This window comes from Halyomorpha halys, unplaced genomic scaffold (assembly GCF_000696795.3).
Source record: "Halyomorpha halys isolate HHAL.00 unplaced genomic scaffold, Hhal_1.1 Scaffold121.1, whole genome shotgun sequence".
In the NCBI taxonomy this organism is placed as follows: Eukaryota; Metazoa; Arthropoda; class Insecta; order Hemiptera; family Pentatomidae; genus Halyomorpha; species Halyomorpha halys.
In genome coordinates this window covers 186,730-206,432 of record NW_027107242.1, presented here as the reverse complement: position 1 = coordinate 206,432, position 19,703 = coordinate 186,730, and the positions used below count along the sequence as shown (strand labels likewise).

At 29.9% G+C, this 19,703-nt stretch overlaps 1 protein-coding gene and 1 long non-coding RNA gene across 2 annotated transcripts in view; one reads left to right on the top strand and one right to left on the bottom strand.

Moving 5' to 3' along the window:
* The window catches only part of LOC106678065 (uncharacterized), an 8,157-nt gene extending 3,947 nt beyond the window's left edge, over positions 1–4,210 (bottom strand). Inside the window, exons 1-2 of the long non-coding RNA XR_001342694.2 lie at positions 4,114–4,210; positions 863–1,117 (exon numbers count right to left, since the gene is read on the bottom strand). This is a non-coding gene — a long non-coding RNA (uncharacterized lncRNA). The remainder of the gene's footprint in view (positions 1–862; positions 1,118–4,113) is intronic.
* Positions 4,211–4,357: 147 nt separating this feature from the next.
* Positions 4,358–19,703, top strand: part of stw (straw) — a 187,630-nt gene continuing 172,284 nt past the window's right edge. The window contains exon 1 of the mRNA XM_014416365.3: positions 4,358–4,489. Coding sequence (XP_014271851.1) covers positions 4,396–4,489 — 94 coding nt within the window. The 5' untranslated portion in view covers positions 4,358–4,395. The remainder of the gene's footprint in view (positions 4,490–19,703) is intronic.

Here is a 19,703-nt window from a genome sequence, read left to right as displayed (position 1 = left end):
TAACACTCCAATTTAACTTAGATCAGATTTACTAAATGTATTATAATGTACAGTTGTAAATAGCAATAAATAAATATTAAAAAAATAAATAAATAAAAAGTTCTGATACAATCAAGTGTACAAAAAAAAGAAAAAACTAAAACGTACAAAAATAAAAAAGTTATATAAGTGTCAAATATAGAAAGATTAATAAAATAATACTATCTGAAATATAAATAACTAAATATACAAATTTCTTTAGGTAGAAATCAAGAAACAGAAAATATAAAAAAGAAACATTTAACAAAACTGTCAGTAAAATACAAATAACGAACATGTATTGTAATCAACAAAGTAGAAATGGGGAAAAAATATATAAGACAACTGAAAATTTCTTGATCAACAAAAAGTAAATTGAAACGTTATGGGGAAAAAATCGAAATAAATACTAAATTAATGATTAGGAGATAAAATAGAAGATCCGAAGCGAAAATAATACAATTCAAAGAAGATAAATCTTAATGATAAATTAATTTATATATTTAAGATATTCATAAACAAACTACCTAGTTTGTAGGTACCTTCTATTTCAGAGACTTCAACGCAGTGTTAAAGTCTCCGTACACTGATATGAAATTAATTACGAATTTATCTTATTAAAATCTCGGAGTACTTCATTGTTTTCAACTATTCATAAGCAAGTTTACATTCACCTTCTTGCTCCTATCAACTCGTCCTATTTTCTGTATGCATATCTTGCGTGTTATCCAGCGCCAAGTGTGAACGGCGGCGGAGAACGGTCAACTTGTCATTTATTTCAAAATTTTATCTCTTAAATTTTCACTTCGCACATTACATAATTACCTTTATTAATCTTACTAACCTGTAATCGATGACAGCACAGCAAGCGTTTCAGGTGCGGAGATACGACCAGCTAGAAGGCCCTTATTAAGTTACACCGATGAGAACAGGAAGACCCCACTCCTTATGTCACAGGGTGTCTTCTTCATAAGGACATAGCGGCTTCTTCGAGTTAATACTGACCTACCTACAATAAACTCAGCAGATGCCATTCCAGCCGCTAAATTATTCAAGACGAAATTCCACTATCCAGTGATTGTGCAAGTCAATCAAACATCTTTAAAAAATACATAAAATCTTAATATATTAATATTCTTGTTTCTATTAGTATTATTTTCTATGAAGTAAATATCTAATTACATACCAATCGCCATTTTTGTAATAAAGTATAACTTTTTTTATTAATTAATAGCTTACATAATATTCCTTATCAATAGTATGGTATGTATTTATTTCTACAGCAAGAACGGAAAAAAAATGTAAGTCAGGAAATGGCCGGACTAGGTTAAATGTTCAAATCTCTATGGGGCAATTTTAAATTCTAATTTTTCATTACTTTTACCCTTTCCATCGACAGTTCTTTTAATATACTTTCCAAAACAAATGATTTGGAGAAAGAACCAAATATATTTCAAAATGTTCTACAATGTGTAATAAATAACCTATTTCGGCCATTACTTTCCCTGCCTCTCCAAAATTATATAAGGAAAATTCAAAAAAGGTAATAAGGTATCAATTGATTTTTGAGCTTAGGCGGCACATTCTGTGACTCTGGATCCTTTACTGATGAGGATGCAACAAATACTTTTCATATTAATTGTTGGTTAATCCATTACAACAATTTTTATAGCCCAACTAGGGCTCCCTATAATGTTTTGTCCCCTATGAATTAGGTCCTGTGAAATATTCACCGTTTAAAATAAAAACATATTTAAAATTAAAACTTTAAATTTAGAAAAATGAAATTTTTACATATTATTTAAAAAACTAATTATAGATTTAATATAGTTTAAAAATAATAATTAGAATTACATCATAATGTGAATATACAGCAATAAATAATTTAAGAGATAACTCTAACTATATTATACTTTACATCTTTTGTACAAATAGGTAAATATAATTTTGTTACAAATCGTTTCAGTCTAAAAACTTAATTTCTTTTTATTTTAATCTACTTCTATTTTATCGTTTAGGGGTACAAAGGGAGAGAGTCCCTATTGCTTATTTTCTTCGCTTATTTCTCGATAGTTTTTTTTAGCCCACAATTTATTATTGTTGAAAATCTTAAATTCAGGTAATTTTGTTCTATGGCCTGCAGAATATTGCTATCAGAGTTATAGAGATGTTACAGTTAACTGTTTATCATTTCCTTCTTGAGAGTAGTTTATCAGAACATTTTTTGTTGTGAAACTATGCTTGTAATATAAGACAATATGTAAAATTATATTATTAACGGAGTAGAATACCTGAGTAATAAATATAAATGTTTATGTTTGAAAAATTGATAAAGTTTGTAACTTTCTTATTGCGTAACCTGTATTGTACCTACCGAAAGTTTGAAATTATTAAATTATTCGACAGGCAACCAACCTATCCTAACCAGAGTGGGAACGTAATTTTTTTATTCCGTGGGATCGCCCAAGTCAACCCACCCAGACCGGGATCGAATCGGTATTGTAGTAGACTCGAGACTGCTAAGGCAATATCTCAAAATCCTTGACTACAGCTGCCGCACGTAGAAAGCTTCTATCATACATTTAAATTTTGACCGACACCTTACTATATAAATAAGTCAAAAAAATTTATTTAGGAATAGCCTTCCATCCCTCCCCCATGTGACAACTGTGAAGTCCAAGAATTCAACTTCTTATGTAATGATATGGCATTTATCGTAATTTTCAATTTCCGTAGTTCGCACCAGTCTGAGATTTTTTAAATGATATAATTTATATAATATAAGGAAATAAGGCCTGCGCCAGATTTTGTAGTTTATTATGATTATAGGGTCATTCTCATAAGTTCCTATCAGGGACTGATGTTGGGATTCTCAGGTATGTCTTGTGTGGTTATATTGCACAGTAGTTGAGCGAGTGTTGATCCCTGAGGAACTCTATCTAAGGCTAGCCGCATTTACCACTTGTTTTTACTCTGTTGTACGGAAAATAAATATACGAGAGAGGGGAGATGGAGAGATAACAAAATTGTTGCTTGAAGGTGTAGTAGTATGTTCTAATGATATCCATAAATAAACAGGTAGCATTTCGAATCTGATTTTGTAACTTCGATATGAAGAGTATAAATCTGTTAAGTATTGTCATTATTTACCTTTAATCCATAAATTTCCCTTTCATGAAGATATTGATGGGTGCTTGGATATAATTAATTATTTCTTAAAATAAAATTCAGAATATGTTTTGTTTGTGAAATTAAAAATCATTTTTCGGACTATAAAAGAATTCCATACAGATATTGTCAAACTTACATTTTTGTTTACTCAACAAGCCAACTAGGAAAAATACTTTATGATACAGCCTCTTTTATGGACCTCCTAATATTTAAATCAATGCTCCTACCTGAACAAGATTAATCCTTTATAAAAGTTTAAAAAATAACTGGTCAAAAGATGATTCCTTTTGTTTCAATTTTTGGTATTTTATAGAACGCATTAGTTTTAGTATGATGAAGCAGACTTGATCTAAATTTTCATTAGTTATCATTTATTGATGAATAGTTACGTCTTGTTATGATGAACGGTCCAAGGTTTATGTCCTAACATGCCACAACATTTTCGGTTCCAGGTTCCATTGAACTATAAATTAATTAATGTCTCACAGAAATAAGGTTAAGAATTAGGCTTATTGTGCTGAAAGAATACCATAAGCTTCAAAATCAGCTACCTCACTAGTGTCTCTAAATCTATTTCAACCCCTTCTTATGCTCTAATTGTTTTGTTTTTTTTACAAAAAATAAATAAATAAAATTGACGTTAGATCATGGTTTGGGTCATTGATGATTTTAGTTCCTCACAATATAGAGTCCTCATAATTGCCATCCTTCAATGCTTGAAGATGGCAATCTAAGCTTGATGAAACGCAAAGCATGATTGCATAAGGAATATTTTTTTGGTTTTTACTCTACGAAATATCATTCAGAATTTGCCAACATTATAGTTATTAGATTAGGGAATCTCCTGTTTGCACAAGTTCCCTTTTCCACTAGATACTATGAGCAATATCCCAAAATGTTTTACTACTCAAGAGATTGGCTGACCTATTGCCTACGGCATTGTCGAACATTTTCACCCTGCCTAAACGGATCGCTTAAGGATGTGGACGGAAAGTGAAACTGCACCAACGCACTAGTCTTTGGCCCCGGATCCTGGATGACACTAGACTTCCTAGACGAAGAGGGCTAGGGGGCAAGGGAGGGTTATGAATGGAACGGTGACTCAGAGAGAGGGGGTCGACCTTGCCCCCTCCGCCCCGTTGGGCCCCTCGAGAAAGTGCCCCCGGGACTCCGCCAGTCTCCCCATTTCCTCGGTCAGTGCAAGACATGCGGCTCTCCACGGCTCTACTTCTCCTAGCCTTCGCCTCTGTGGCCAGCGCTACAAAAGTGCCAACTTCAACACGCGTCAAGAAAAGGACAGGTCAGTCATGCTTATAAGTGATCTGTGATGTTTTTGTTATCTCATAAGACATGATAAAGCCACATTATTACATACGCATTTCGGATACATGTATATTATTTTTTTTTAATATGTCTTGCATTTAATCTAATTTAATTGTTTATCAATAAAAAAATAATTTTTTTATTAATCATTGAAAATTAAAGCATCCAATATTATATTTTTATGGAAACGATTTCTGTAATATATGTCTGTCTCAGCTTTACTCTACATTTTTTTAAATTTTATAATCTCACTCCTCCTCAAAAAATAAATTCAAATACAGTAGTTTTATTCTTCCTTTTGCAAATAATTAATTTAATAACACACATTAATTTCCAATATTAATAATTTAACTACAACAAAATTACAATTTTTATAACTAATTATAATATAATTTAAAAATACTTATTTTATAAAATCAATATTTCTAGCAATAAAATAAAATCACCATTTCTAATATAGAGCTGGTGTTCGGGTTAATACAACTAAAAATTAGGGTAACTACACTTCTATACTATTAATATAATATAATTATATGGTAAATATTATTCCATCATTAAGATAATTATGGAAAGAAATTATATTCACAGCCGATGCCATCTTCGTTTCACATTTATTACAGACATTTTTTTCAATCACCTTTAAATTTTTTGAATTAAATATATAAAATAATTATTGCATGACATTAATACTCGGTGTTGAGCTCATTACGTCATTGAAACTAAAAGCCGACGTAAGCTCTCAATTCCCTATCGATCCTATAATGATAGCGAAAGACGTAGGGATAGAATTCAGGTTAACATACACCGGATCGTTGCAGAACAGTTCAACTCGAGCGTGACAACGAGAAGTGATGATTCGAGTGATTGAATAATTCCCAAATAGGCAAAAGAAGAAAACAGAAAAAGACAATTTTTACTCGATTTCCTTAAATAAGCATTAATCAACATATATCGTTTGGTTAATCCTATCTTCTGCAGCTACCTGGTAAAATAAAACAAAATTTAAAAAATTAATAAATTTCGACATTTTTAAAACATGAAAGTGAATATAACTATTTAAATAAAATTAACTTCCTATATGGAAGTAAAACTAATGAAATATTAGAGATTGGCATTTCCTGGAGGAAGTTAGTTAATCAATTTGCAATCAAAGCCATTGCAAACAATAATTATAGTATTAATTATTTTAATTGCACAAGGATCCGGTAAAGACCTTGAGTGCGATAGTGTTTCAACCCTCAAAACCGTTATCATTATCTAGTATTGGTTTTTTTTTGTTTGATTTAGGGTAAATCATAATCTGTATCAGTATGTGATAACGACGAATGTTGGAAATAAATACCTGCCTTTTTCTTCTGATTAAATAGCTCCGTACACATTTTTGCAATAACTTTTAACTCCATAGGAATTTCAATGTGACAATTAAAATTGTGATTTATTTGATTAGTTTATGTTCTTATTTCAAATAAAATATCATTTGGTATTTGATCTGTATTATTTATTTTGATTTTATCTCCTTAAAACAAGATAAATCAATAAATACATTTTTCATAATAGCTCAGTAACAAATATTGATAATTCCTTAAGAAGACCTAAAAATAATATTTCCATAGATAATTTAAACTGTAACAGAATTAAATATTTTATTTTATCCAAAGATATATAATATAAATTACTATGCATAAAGCCATGGGGGTCGAATAGATGTCCATATAATTATAAAAAAACTAAACTATTTACTTTTTTCTTTTTAGATTTCTGTGTTTAGATTCCAAATTAGAAAGAAGTTTATTTTTTTTAAAAGAAAAATCGCATAAATCAGTAACGAAAGGAAGAATATTTTGGATTCTTGATAGGTTGGGTCATGATAAACCAGACAATTTATCAAGTCAAAAATTTCCATTGTGAATCAGAACAAAGAGTAAACTAAGAAATACTTTTATATTTATACTTCTTAAGGAAAAATTGTTTTGATCAAGATGTGAGATATGATCATGTATAAATAAATATACATGATAAAAATATGAATAAGATTTATGAATGTATAAATGATAATGCATGATAAAAAAATCTATTATTTTATCATAATATTATTTTATGTTTTTATTAATATTTGTAATTAATTAATACAGTTAATAATTATGCTTAACAAGGAATCATAAAATGTTTCATTTTTACAAAACTATAAACTATATTCTATAAGCATAGTAATTTTTTATTATGACTAGATTTCTACATTTTTTATGTTTATTCATTTTTAAGTATTTTTATTAAGTTTCGTGAAACAATTTTTCTTACCAAATAATTCAACTCGATTTATTATTTTGATTTTATTTCGTCTGAATGTATCTAAAATATATAATAATAACACTTCCTCTAGAAGTTCAGGCCAAATTCTTATAGATATATGGTATTCATATACTCATATGGCAACATTCTTAATCACTGAAATATAATGTTAATTCAATGAAAGCACTCTTTTAATTTTAATTATCTTCCAATGCAATGCACCAATCTGCAGAAAGTAATTTATATTTATAAATCCATCAGTATATATAAAAAAAAATCAGTGTTATTTCAAGATCAAGCAAAGTCATTATGTGTAGCAACTGTCTTGTCATAGATCAAGAGACCATGTCTTGAGTACTTGTCTAATGCAATGATATAAAAAGAAAGAAAAAAAGGATTCGGCCTCTAATGCAATATACAACAATGGACTAAATGTGTCACCCTGTGCAACATCCTCACACCAGTTTTTTCCAGACTAGTTTAGTAATTAGTATCTTAATTCTTTCATATCTAGTTTAATGAGACCATTCTATTCAGGTCGTTATCTTTACGCTGTCCTCCTGCAAAACTGACGCATTGTCTTATGTCGTGCCTAAGTTTGAGTATTTCACAATATCCTATTGCTATCTCTAATTCCATCCTTCGATCCAGTTCGAGCTGTGTCAAAGAACATTTTTTAATGATCTTTTGTCAGAAACATTATATATATTTTAAAAAACCTAACTGCTCTTTAAGGGCTTTCATGACATCTGGTAAGTAATCCATGAACTAATTGTCTTGCCAATTCATAAATAAGTGAAAAGGCTAACAAACTAATTTTACATTTTACTGTTTTATCAGTTTTAATTCCCTTATTAATTCATTAATTTTATCAGTATATATCAGCATTAAAATTCTGATGTGCCAATGCTCTGATCATACTTAGATAGGTGGAAGTTTGCCTTTAGTTAATTTTGATACTAATGTTGAGACTTTGTTGTCCACGGTCATTCGGAATAATTCTTGACTTTTTCAAGAGGCTAGAATAAATAAATAACATGTATTATAAAATGTCCTTCCTTCCCTAGTTGGAGAACACAAGAACACTAAGCCATATTTAAACAAAATTAGTTAATTTATAAATATTTCATTCTCATGATAATGTAGATTATAAAATTTAAATTTAATAAAGAAAGTTTATGGAAAGATCTTTAAAAAAAATCCTAATTCTTCCAACTTGATATTCATCATATTTATTAGAAGTGAAAATTTCAGACATGAGAGATCTTGCAATAAACTTTTTTGAGATCACAACATTAAAAGAAATATTATAGCTTAATGTAAAATATATTCTCTTTGGCCCGTTATGTTTTGATGGAACATGTAAAACACCCAGCATTCTAAGCACTCAGAAGACTTGGCAACTTCTTAGAAAGTCCCATATGGAATAATGCTAATCTGCATATAATGTCGGTTTAGAAAGTAAACAAAAAACAAGGATTCTCCAGCAAGTAAGCCGGGTTTCCTCCTATACGCAGGTTTTTTTTTTTTTTCGGAACTGCATCACTAATTTATGAGGATCCGAAAGCAATAAATATTCCTGCTTTTGAAATGTCCATCTCTTTGGTCAGGAATTGAGGCTTACGAATGTCCGAATAACTGGATACCTCTATGCTGCGGTTATCCTACTTTCTTCTGGACCAAGGTCGGACGGTCAACCCTCCTGGAGAAGAAGATATTTATAGCTCATCCTTGTCCTCGGCCAGGATCCAATACTGATATTAAAAAACCTGTTCCTGACACCGCTTAGCCGTGTCTTCCTCTTCTTAGCGGTGGTCTACTTTCTTCCGCACAGAAACACGTTTTAAATGGTAATTCAAAATTTTATCCTTCATATATTTCAGTACTACACACACGTCAACAGTTCGGAGTATATTTTATTTCATGATCCAGTTATAGCAAAGAACAAAATTTTAAAAATAATAAAAATAAAATATATCAAATTTTCAAAGAGCATAATAAAAATATGTTAAACACTAGGTTAGGGGTATTGGAGATTGATATTGCCATCCAACAGTACAAAAAATTTACAAGACTCACTTTCAAGTATAGTTTTTTAGAAGTACATTACTAATCATTGTTCTGTTGCTTACAGAGGAGTTTTTTTTTGTATTATAATGTCCTATTGTTTATAAAAGCATGTAAATATTTTCAATTATATGATTTTCAAAAGTCATTATATTTAAGTTTCAAGATCATTAGTTATTTCGATACCGGTATCATTACTTTTTATTTCATACTGACAGTATTGCAAGTATGAAGAAGGGGGAAAAAAATGAAATTTGAAAAAATTGTATTTTTTAATGAGGGTAGATATATACTTTCGAAAAGGCCGATAAAAAGCCACGCCAATTTTCGTTTTATATTTATAATCTTTAAAGTCAAACTCAGCGAAACATTAAATGTTTACAGTTTATAATTGAGGTAGAGTATAAATAAAGATCATACTATGTAAGGAAAAATTAAATAAAATCATGAACCCCTTAGACCCAATAGTTAAAGGTTACGAATCTCTAAACAAATACATTATTGGCAATTAAAGTAAAACAATTTTTTCGATAGTCAAGATTGAAATTTTATGTATGTATTTAATTTGATCATTTAATTAGATTTTAATTTACGGGTTAGTAGATATTTCGTCCCTTTTCAACTTTAACAGATTCCGTTCACCTATTTTTACTTACGCATGCGTAAAGATTTTTTCTTTGGCCAACTTATATTCGGAAAAATTGACAAACGATTCGGCCTAAAAAAAATAGGCTCAAATTCGGAGGAAAGTCGGAGATTAAAGTGAAAATGGTTAAGTATCAACTTAATCAGGTTCTGTCCACTGCTTTTGCATACGCATGTAAAAATCTCCTTTCCGAAAACAACTATATTTCATATAACAACGCTCTTCCTGTAAATTTATTCTCAGAAGAAACTTACCATTACCATTGAAATAAAGATACTCAAGGTACTAAAAACTTATGTATATAATTTTGAGATAATGTTATTAAAGAATACGCAAATTCACAAAATTACACACAAATAGAAATAAAAAAAATGTTTTTTTTTTGGAGATAATGGATCGTTTTAATATTTGTTAAAAACGCATACTTGGATGGAATGGAAAGAACTAGATCGTAAACTGAAACCACTTCGTCCATCCGTATCAGTTGTAATTACGATATTCTTATGCAAGAAAGACCTCTCCCCCTCTCTGATATTACCTAATGTCAATTAAATATTTTGTAATTAACTAACTGATCTAGGGTACGTCGGACTTAAAATAGAAAATCTATAGAAAAACCAAGCTATAGAACTTGTATCCGTCTTATACATATCAAGTCTGGATATGAAATTTCATACCACTTTCACTGTCACAGCCCGGCCATATTGACTTGCTTATAAGAAATTGTAGGAAGAACTTTTAGCATATCTCTTTACTTTTTTTGGTTCAGATGTTCAACATGTTTTTTGACACTTTCCTGTTGTTTTTTTTTAATAAGTTATCTAATATTCACAAGCATCTATAATTACTGTGATATTTTGATGTATCCAGGATTATTTAATAAATGATGAAATAATTATTGTCATGATTTTATGGTTTATTGGCATTTAATTTGCTAATTTAGTTTGTCGAATCAACGTTTCTTCTGTAGATATCATCCAATAATCAATAAGATGTGATTTGTTTTTTTCGTAAAATCGGAACTGGGGTATTATGAATTAATAATCATTCTAACGTAGTATTTTATACAATCACAAAAACATATCAAATACCTATATATTAAATAAAATAAAATTTTGATAAGAAAGTTTTAAAAGAAACAGTTATGGGAGCTGCACACGCAGTTAGTTAACTATCTAATGTGATAAGCCTGAAAAGGTTATTTAAAAAATATTTTTATTCTAGTCGATGTTCCCTTTCTAAGAACTCTTTTGGCTTCTTATAGTGATAAATTCAGAAATCTTGAATAGCATTTTTCTATGAACTTTGTTCGGAATTGATATACAATCTGTAAATGAATTTTAGGTGTGAATGTGTATTTATTTTATTATTAATAAAATTCAATTTTCTTTATATAGAATATTAATTATTTTGATTTTTTTTTTTACCAGTTTTATTTTATTGTATACATATCATAATTCTATTTTCTTATTCACTTTATTTTATTTAATTATCATGGGTACCCTTAATTGGGAAAAAATCTGATGAATCATGATTCAGACAACCTCCTTGCACAACAGTTAGTCAAGTAACAATATTTCCTTACAAAGTACTTCACCTCTGACCTTTCGTGGGTTTTAGCGGTATTTATTTTTTTAATTATTATTATTTTAATGGGTTTTAGCACTATTGTTATCATTTACTATTTTTTTTCTTTTTCTGTATTACTCGTTGATGAAAAATATTGAGGGATTGAATTACAAAAGTCTACCTTCATTACAATATGTCTCAATATGTATTCCTTTTTACTGGTTTCACTCACTCCAACGTGAGTTTTTTACCACAACAGGAATTTTTTTATGATCATTAGAATTATGTTTGACCAAAAAAAAATTAAGAAAAATAATCTAGTTTTACATCATCGGTACTTCCGGTATTGAATTTTTTAAAGCAAGAATCAGTAACCCTTTAAAGGTATAAGTATACCACCTGCAAAATAAATTAAACTAAAGAATTATATTGAATTGAATCATTGGAAATAACAGGTCAAATAGCAACTGTTTAATGTTACAGTAAATAATAATTATTAGTACCATAATATCCTTTTAAGATATAGATCAATCCGATAAAAAGTATTTAAAATAATTAACATGCTAATGACAAACATTTATAAACACGGTTCAGCAAACTGCGCAGGACTTACGAGACAAAGATGGCCTTGGTAACAGTATCGTGTGTAACCTACTCTCGGCTCACCGTTAGACTTGTCTCGTCTCACCCACATCATGTCCTTCCTTTTTTTAACACATTATATTTTCCTTATCCAAAATTGGATATCTGATAGTATATTTTTCACATGCCTTTAGAGGAAATTAATTATTTATTTAATATACTTCTTGTATTAGGGTATTAAGTTTTAATAACCAAAAGTCTCACAAAAAACATATTTTTTTTTTTTTGCAGAAAAAAATACCCTTTTCTTTTGTTGAGAACTAAAGATATTCTTGTGAAATCGTAAAAAACCATCCAAGTATCGATTTAAAATTTATTTATGGATAACAGGTTGTTCTAAAAAAAAAATGTTTTCCTGTGAGTATTCAGGAAGAAGTTCCAATTTCAAAATACATAATTTATTAATATATGTAATACTTTAATATTATTTAAAAGCAGCCCTAAATCCTTAAGGTATTTGATGAAACTTATTATTTGAAAAAATTCAGAAAAAAATCAACAACACAATACAAAAGATTTTTTTACTTGCCATTTACGAAAATCTGTATGTACAAAAATTAACTATATAATATAAAAAGGAAGGTGGGCTTGGTGCAATAAAATAATAAAAAAATCTCAAATAGTAAATCAACTATTTATTGTTAGATAACGTTTCGCCCAACTTTGCAGAGCTTCGTCAGGACTAACAAAGTAAGAGAATAGATAACATGAAATAAAATAAAGCTAAGGTGTGGCTAAAAATGATTTAAAATATGTGAGCATTTTTATAAAAATAAACAAAGTAAATTTTTTCAAATAAATAAAGTAAAATTTATTGAAAATAATAATTGTATGATTGACTTACAATCATGGATCAACATATTCAAGTAGAAAACCATGAAAATGAAATGAAAAGAGTGAAATGAAAATGAAATGAGTAATGGAAAGAGAGATTTAGGAAAACATTTAAGCACAACGATAGTTTTGTTTTGTATCTTGTTTCATTAAGGTGGTGATGTAAAGGCCTGCTTCTATAAGCTTGTAGGAAACGACGCTTGTTGCTAATTAGCCTACTTAATCATGGTACCTATATCCTAATAAAGAATCCTATTCTTATCTCACCACGATAATATTACCTGAATAATTACCAAAGGTCCGACATACCGATGCGAGGGTATGTAACGGCAGCATCAGTTGCAAATAAGCTCATTACGGATATGTCGCCTCTTGAGCAAGAAGCAGATACAGTGTCCTGCAAGAAAGGTATGTTAAGCAACGTCGTTGGGCGCGGTGGAAGTCACGAGCGGTTCTCTGCCACTGATCTCTATACATGCCATTATGGTTAGTTTCTCGTGTAAATGCCAATCTACAATCAGAACGTCCATCGTCCCACAAATAACTAGATTCGTAGATGGACTAGTATGTAGATTCGAAGATGTCAGCATAAATTGAAAGGATTGCTATGTACGCAACTTTACTTGGAAGTATTGAAATATGCATAATTCTTACAATCCAACTTTAATTTTATGAAGATTCTGAAGATTAGCAATGTTGCACTAAACTATATTTACACAAATATTTTATCTTAGTTCATATCTTTGACCTTTAATCAATCAATTTAACAACCGCTTTTAATACTGGCAGTCATTAAAAGAAACATAAATTAGAAAGGCTCCCTAACCTTAACTAACCGAAGAAATTAAATATCGATGGAAACAAAATGGAAAGAACATATTTAAGTCTATAAAATGTGGAAGGAATAAAAGTATTAATTAGTTTCATAAAGGAGCCATAAATTAAAAAATTAATAGGAATTTACTTCAATAACTATATTCATAACTCTAGGGCTAAATCGTTTCTAGTCTGGTCTAAGATACATTTCCAAATATTTGCCACCAATGTTCGCTTCCGCATTTGACACATGGACATTGGGTGAACATATCGGCCTTTTCCTACTTGTCCAATACGGATTATGCAGCACATTGGGCCAGCAGAACACGATAATGACACCATATTTCTAATACCAATAATTTAGTAGGCAGCATTTTAAAACCTACTGAAGAAATGGACTGAGTCATGGTAATAAACTGCAAATACCCAAGATAAGGATTGTAAATGCAAAATTATTGAAGGTTACGAGAGAAAACAGATTTTTTTAGCTCTAAAATTCCTTGTTAAATTGCCATATTGCCTTTTTGAAAATTATAAATTCGTAAGCTGAATTTAGTCATGGAGCTACGTATGAAAAAAGTTTTAATGTGAACTATGTTAATCACTTATCACTTAGTTCACAACAATCTGTACCAATTAAATAAATCAATAAGCAAATGTCAAGACTAACATCTTGGTGATATCGCTTTATGTATTGTTGCAAGCTACAAGCGTTTACTTAAAACGATGGAGTATTTCTAATTGGACATATCTACAAGTACATACAATTAGCTAAGCGATTTCTATTAGAACATGAATATATGGCTTAATTGATATTTTTTTATTTTTTATTTCATTTTTTTTTTTAACATTATGAAAAATCTCGCTCTTTCACTATATTCTAAAATACATTGAATTCCACATTCTGTATTTACAAACTGAAAGGAAAGATTTTTCTCAGAAATTACCATCGCTTTTCTTCACAGGAAAATCTAATAGAAATCTCTAAACAGGAGGCTGAAAGTAACAACCATCCTAACAAACAGCTGTCGAAAAGTGAAACGCTTCAGAGAGAAGCCGATCAAAGTGTACGACCGATCCATCGAAATCCAGAGAAGTTGACAATGGAAAGAAGTCTTCATTGTTCGGATCTTTGTGGGACATCTACACTGCATCAGGTGTCGGTTCGGTCCAGTGTAAGTGAAATGCTTGTTACTGGGATGTTTAGAATCACTGCACTGCATTACTGATTGAGAATCCCGGTTAGTCATCGTCTGTATTGCATGAGAGTATTCCAAGTATGTGTAAACTCATACAAAAACATTGATTTTCTGTGGAAATATTAAAAGTCAAAATCAGGACACATTAAAAATAGAATATATAGATCTTAACGAAAATAATATTGATAGTAAAAAAATAAAATGAAAAGTAAACAAATTAAATGACAGAAAAAAAGACAATGATAAGATATACTATGTAATAGTATAATATATCATAATAAACTCATTCATACTCCCATAAAATATTTTTATTCTGCCAAGAAAACTCCAAACCAAGCTTGTTCCTCACATATGAATCACAAGGCCCCCTAAAATCCCAAGGCCTCCATCCAAGTCACTTCACTGGTATTACCCCAACTCTAGGAGCACACTGACAAAAGGCTCCGGACTACTGCCGTTTGTGCGTTCGTGTAAGATTGCAAGGATGGTTGAAGCTAAGTAGTGACTATTCAGAAACTAAATTTTTTGGGGTAAAATCTGAAAAAAAGGCAAACCACATAGAATATCTGCTATGTCAGTATCTTTCCTTCAACAAACTCACACATGAAAGCCAACGTGATCATTCCGTAGAAGTTCACAAGAGGTTCCACAAAAAATTGTAAGTCACGAAATTAGAATTATTCCACCGACCGAGTCATCTTCCAACAATTAATTACTTGCGGTCATCGTATAATCTTTCGTAAAAGAATTAGAAGTTGAATGGGAAATAAAAAAAAAAATTAAAATACTTTTTTCAGCGATTATTTTCTCATAACTCTCATCCCTTCTTCTAATTGTTAGTAATGCATCTTATTCACTCATGTAGTTCTAAATTAAAGCAAAAAAAAAAAAATTAAAAGAAAATAATTTTTGGGAAACAAACTCACTTTATACTAATGTAAACAAAAAATGTTTTTTTTCGTTAATTGTTTTTAATTTAATTGTTTCTATTAACATTTAACGTTAAAACCTTATGAAAACATTATAACTAGAAAGGAAAACAAATATTTGCAATTATATATCAATACCAATAAAAAACAAATAAACATTAATACTAATAATATATATAGATATTATTTATTTTAAATCATACAAATGCATCTAAATATATTAAGCTTGTTTTTAAATTTTGTACTCCCTGAGTATCATTATTTTCATTATTATTCTGAATTGTATGAATTTAAAAAAAAAATACACACTATATCATTTGCATGATTATGAGAGCTTAAATGCTTATATGGAAAGAAACGCCAACACTAATTAAAACTAATTAAATATCAATCGTAAAATAAAAATTCTTATTTTATGTTTTATCTAAATCTTTATGAGTATATTACTTTGGAAGGTGTTGAGCATCCATGCGTACCTATCAATCAAAATAAAAATAAAAAAAAATATACATGGGATAGTAAATGGGCAATGAGAACAGTTGACGCGTATAATTACACCAAGACCAATTCAAAACAACCATTCACGTTATCTAACATTCAACAATAGTACATAAAAAAAAAATTGATTCACAAAAAAAATCTGTGAAATGTTTTTAATACGGTAGTAAAGTGGACTAAAAATCCATGAAAATCACGTTGTTTTTTCTTTAAGATTATAACAGTTTACTTTTCACTCGTAAGTTTTTAAAACGGCACTTTAGTAAATTGTTTTATTTACTGACGCGCACGTGCGTTGAATTGGGACTTTTTTTTTGCATTGTATGGTTTTATAATTTTTCTGTTGGATAAACTTTATAACACTGTCGAAATGGTATTTTTTTTTCCTAACTGTCTGTAGGAAAAGCCATATATGTCAGTTGGAGAAATGATAATATTGAAGAGAAAGAGGTTATAATGAAATACCTCCACATAAACTTTTACGGCTGACCTACTCGCAAATTGGGAGAAAAAAAACTGACAGTCCTCGTGGTTTGAGAGAGACATAATGCAGCTTTTAGGCCGCATGGCCTCTTTGGAGGGACAACTTCCCGCACTGTTATATTTCAGTTTTTTTTTTTTTTTTTAATGAGTCCAGAAAATTAAGATAATTATGATTTATAACCACAATTTCAAATTGGTTAATATTCCATCTAATATTTAGATCAAAAATTAATATATTCTGCGATTTAACCAAATCTATACCATTTCCCAGCCTCTTCGGACATGAGAGTTTAGCTTTGAGCTCAAAATGGTATTTATTTATAACGCCACAAATAAAGTTATTCGTAAATATTCTGTATGTTGCAGATTTGGCCCAAAATAGATATACCTTTAATCCTGAATTCCATAAAGATTCTGATTTAAGACTATAACCGGCTATCCCAATCTATTCCCAATACCCCTCAAAGATGTTAAATTGTTGCTCTTTAGTTACAATTGTAATATGTTAATTTAAATAAATTTAGGGGATGACAATTCCCCACTTTAACATAACGGACATTTTTTCCAATTTTTGTTACTTAACATTGAATCTTATTACCTATCTTTATTTCTTGTATCTTTTTTATTATAACCTATAAGTATTGTTTAAAATTTTTAATTTTTATTTAAGTATGTAAATATCATTTCTTAAAAAAATATATGTACACAGTGCGACCTCAATTCCTATCTATATTGGTTTTCAGTAGTATTAATTGAATTTTGAAGCTAGATGAACTTTAACTAAACATTACTTTTGACAGAAATTTTGTTAGGTTTCATAATTAAGATTGTGATATGTTTCAACTTTAGTTGGCTTTGTAAAAATTTCAAGAAACGCCGATAATTATTTTTTGAGAAAACATCCCTTATTTGTCAAACAAACACACTTTCAAAAAATGGAAATAAGCGAAACGCTAATCTAAAACATTATTCGCATTTGTGGACTATTTAGTTGAGCTCATTCAGGGTAACTGACCACTCGTGAATGTTAAGCAAAATGTTAACGCAGGAAACCTTTTTTATTTTTTTATGAAACACTTATTTAAAGTGCATATTTTATTCATTACTATGACCAGACTATTTTATATTATAATCTATTATAAAATATTATAATATTATATACTATAATACTAAAAGTATTACTTCTTCCTATTATATAAAAATATTTCATGTATTAATCTTTTTTTAAACTAAATTGCCTTAATAAATAAAATATAAACTCCTGGCTGGTCCCGGAGTCATTTTTAATAATGAGTTACTTTTATTATAATATTTTACACAATACGAAGATTAATGTTTTTCAAGGACTGTTTTCCTCATATATTTCTGACAAAAATCTATACGCTCGATATTTCCATGGATTTTTTTGCAGACCGAATTCATCTAGAGTGCAACAAGAGTGCGTTAGAAAGCTAGCCCGATCTGTTAGGTAAGAGCCTAAACGGCGGGTCCTTTATGCCACGAACAGTACGCGACCGCCGGAATAATATTCCAAAGGTGCAGAAAGGACTGGAGGAAGGGAGACGTGAAATCAGATTTTAGAAATATAATAGCGAACCCCTAGGAGGGTGGGAGGGGGTATCGAAGGAAAGTGCTCGGTGGAGCGTGGGCGGATAAGAAAGTGGACGCCGATCGACCTCGACGATCAGCTGTCTGGATCGGAACACTTCAACTCAGCTCCCAAACTAGATATTTATCCTCTGTCCAAGTATCAATGAAATTAGATTACAAGAGGTGATGGAATAATCAGAAACTGATAGGGTGTATTTGGCAAGGCATAGCCCGATTAGGTATCTCAAGCTAATAATGTATTAAGAATTATTACATCTTGTCAGTGAACATAAAGCATTATTAATTTTGCAAAATACGTTGACTGCGGATTTGTAAAGTTTGTAGTTTGTGTTCCTGCCTAGGATTTCAACTTACGAGATATCCTGTATTTTTTTTACCTGCTTTAATTCTGCGGCTAAATCCTACATATTGCGAATTAACTTGACGTATGATAACTAACTTTGAGAACTACAAGATAACTCGTAATGGGCATTCGTGGCAAGAACACCAACTATAAGATAACTCGTAGTCAGGAGTTAACGTGTTCATTCAGGTATGGAAGTTATGAATTTAGGAAGTAATTATAATGTCTTCAAAATCAAACATTTTAAATCGCATTTTATTTTTTATACACCAAGGAACAATTTTCCATGACTGTCTTTAGTAAAATTTGTGTTCGGGCATAATCAATCTAATCAGATTATGTCCACTATTTTCGCTTACTCATGTGTAAACGTATTTTTCCGTGTACAGCATTATTTTGGATAAAGTTGGTTCAATCTGGTCTTTGCTGGAAAGTTGGGGAATAGTGTAAAATGGGACGCATATCACATTCATCTGCTTCATAACCTACATTCTCTCATGTATACAACAAGGTATTTTTCTGGACACCCCTATATTTCGAAAAGGGTTCGTCCGATTTAATAGTGGTATTGTCATGGTCGCTTAAATAGCTTTCATTCTCGATTAACAAATCAAGGTTAATTACTTAATAATTATAACTATATACTACGAGTTAAGAACCAGCGGAACGGCCCCTCCCCGTTCCAATAATCCACTAGCGTCAGACAACCAGGTAACAACCTTCAATGGACCCTTCACCTAACCTTATAATGCCAAAAGGCAATCGAAGGTATCATCAACCAGATATACATATAGCATACCTCCTATATGTATGTACCAGATATTCAATAACATCATTATAGGAGGATATGAAAAAAAAAAAAAAAAAAAAAACGAGTTAAGAGACTTTCGAAAAATAAATAACAGGATTGAAATGTGTATGTTTTTTGTTTCTGTTTTAGCTCAGTTCAAAATTATATGATTGTTAAAATTATAATTTTTCTGTAGGCAACATTTTCCACAATAAAAAGTTTTAAATTTCTAAGAAATAAATTATAATACAAATTATTCAAAATAAAGACAGTAGCTAATATCTTCATTATTTACTTTAAAATTTTAATTCTGTCTAAGCTTCATCTACGGTCGAAAATAAATAAAATAAAATATCTCAAAGCCGATTATGGCTTAATCATGTTATGTTTGACATTACAAAATAAGTATTTTCGTTACAATACCTTGTTTTCTTTACAATTTTTAACAAACTACTATATTTAAATTTCATCCATA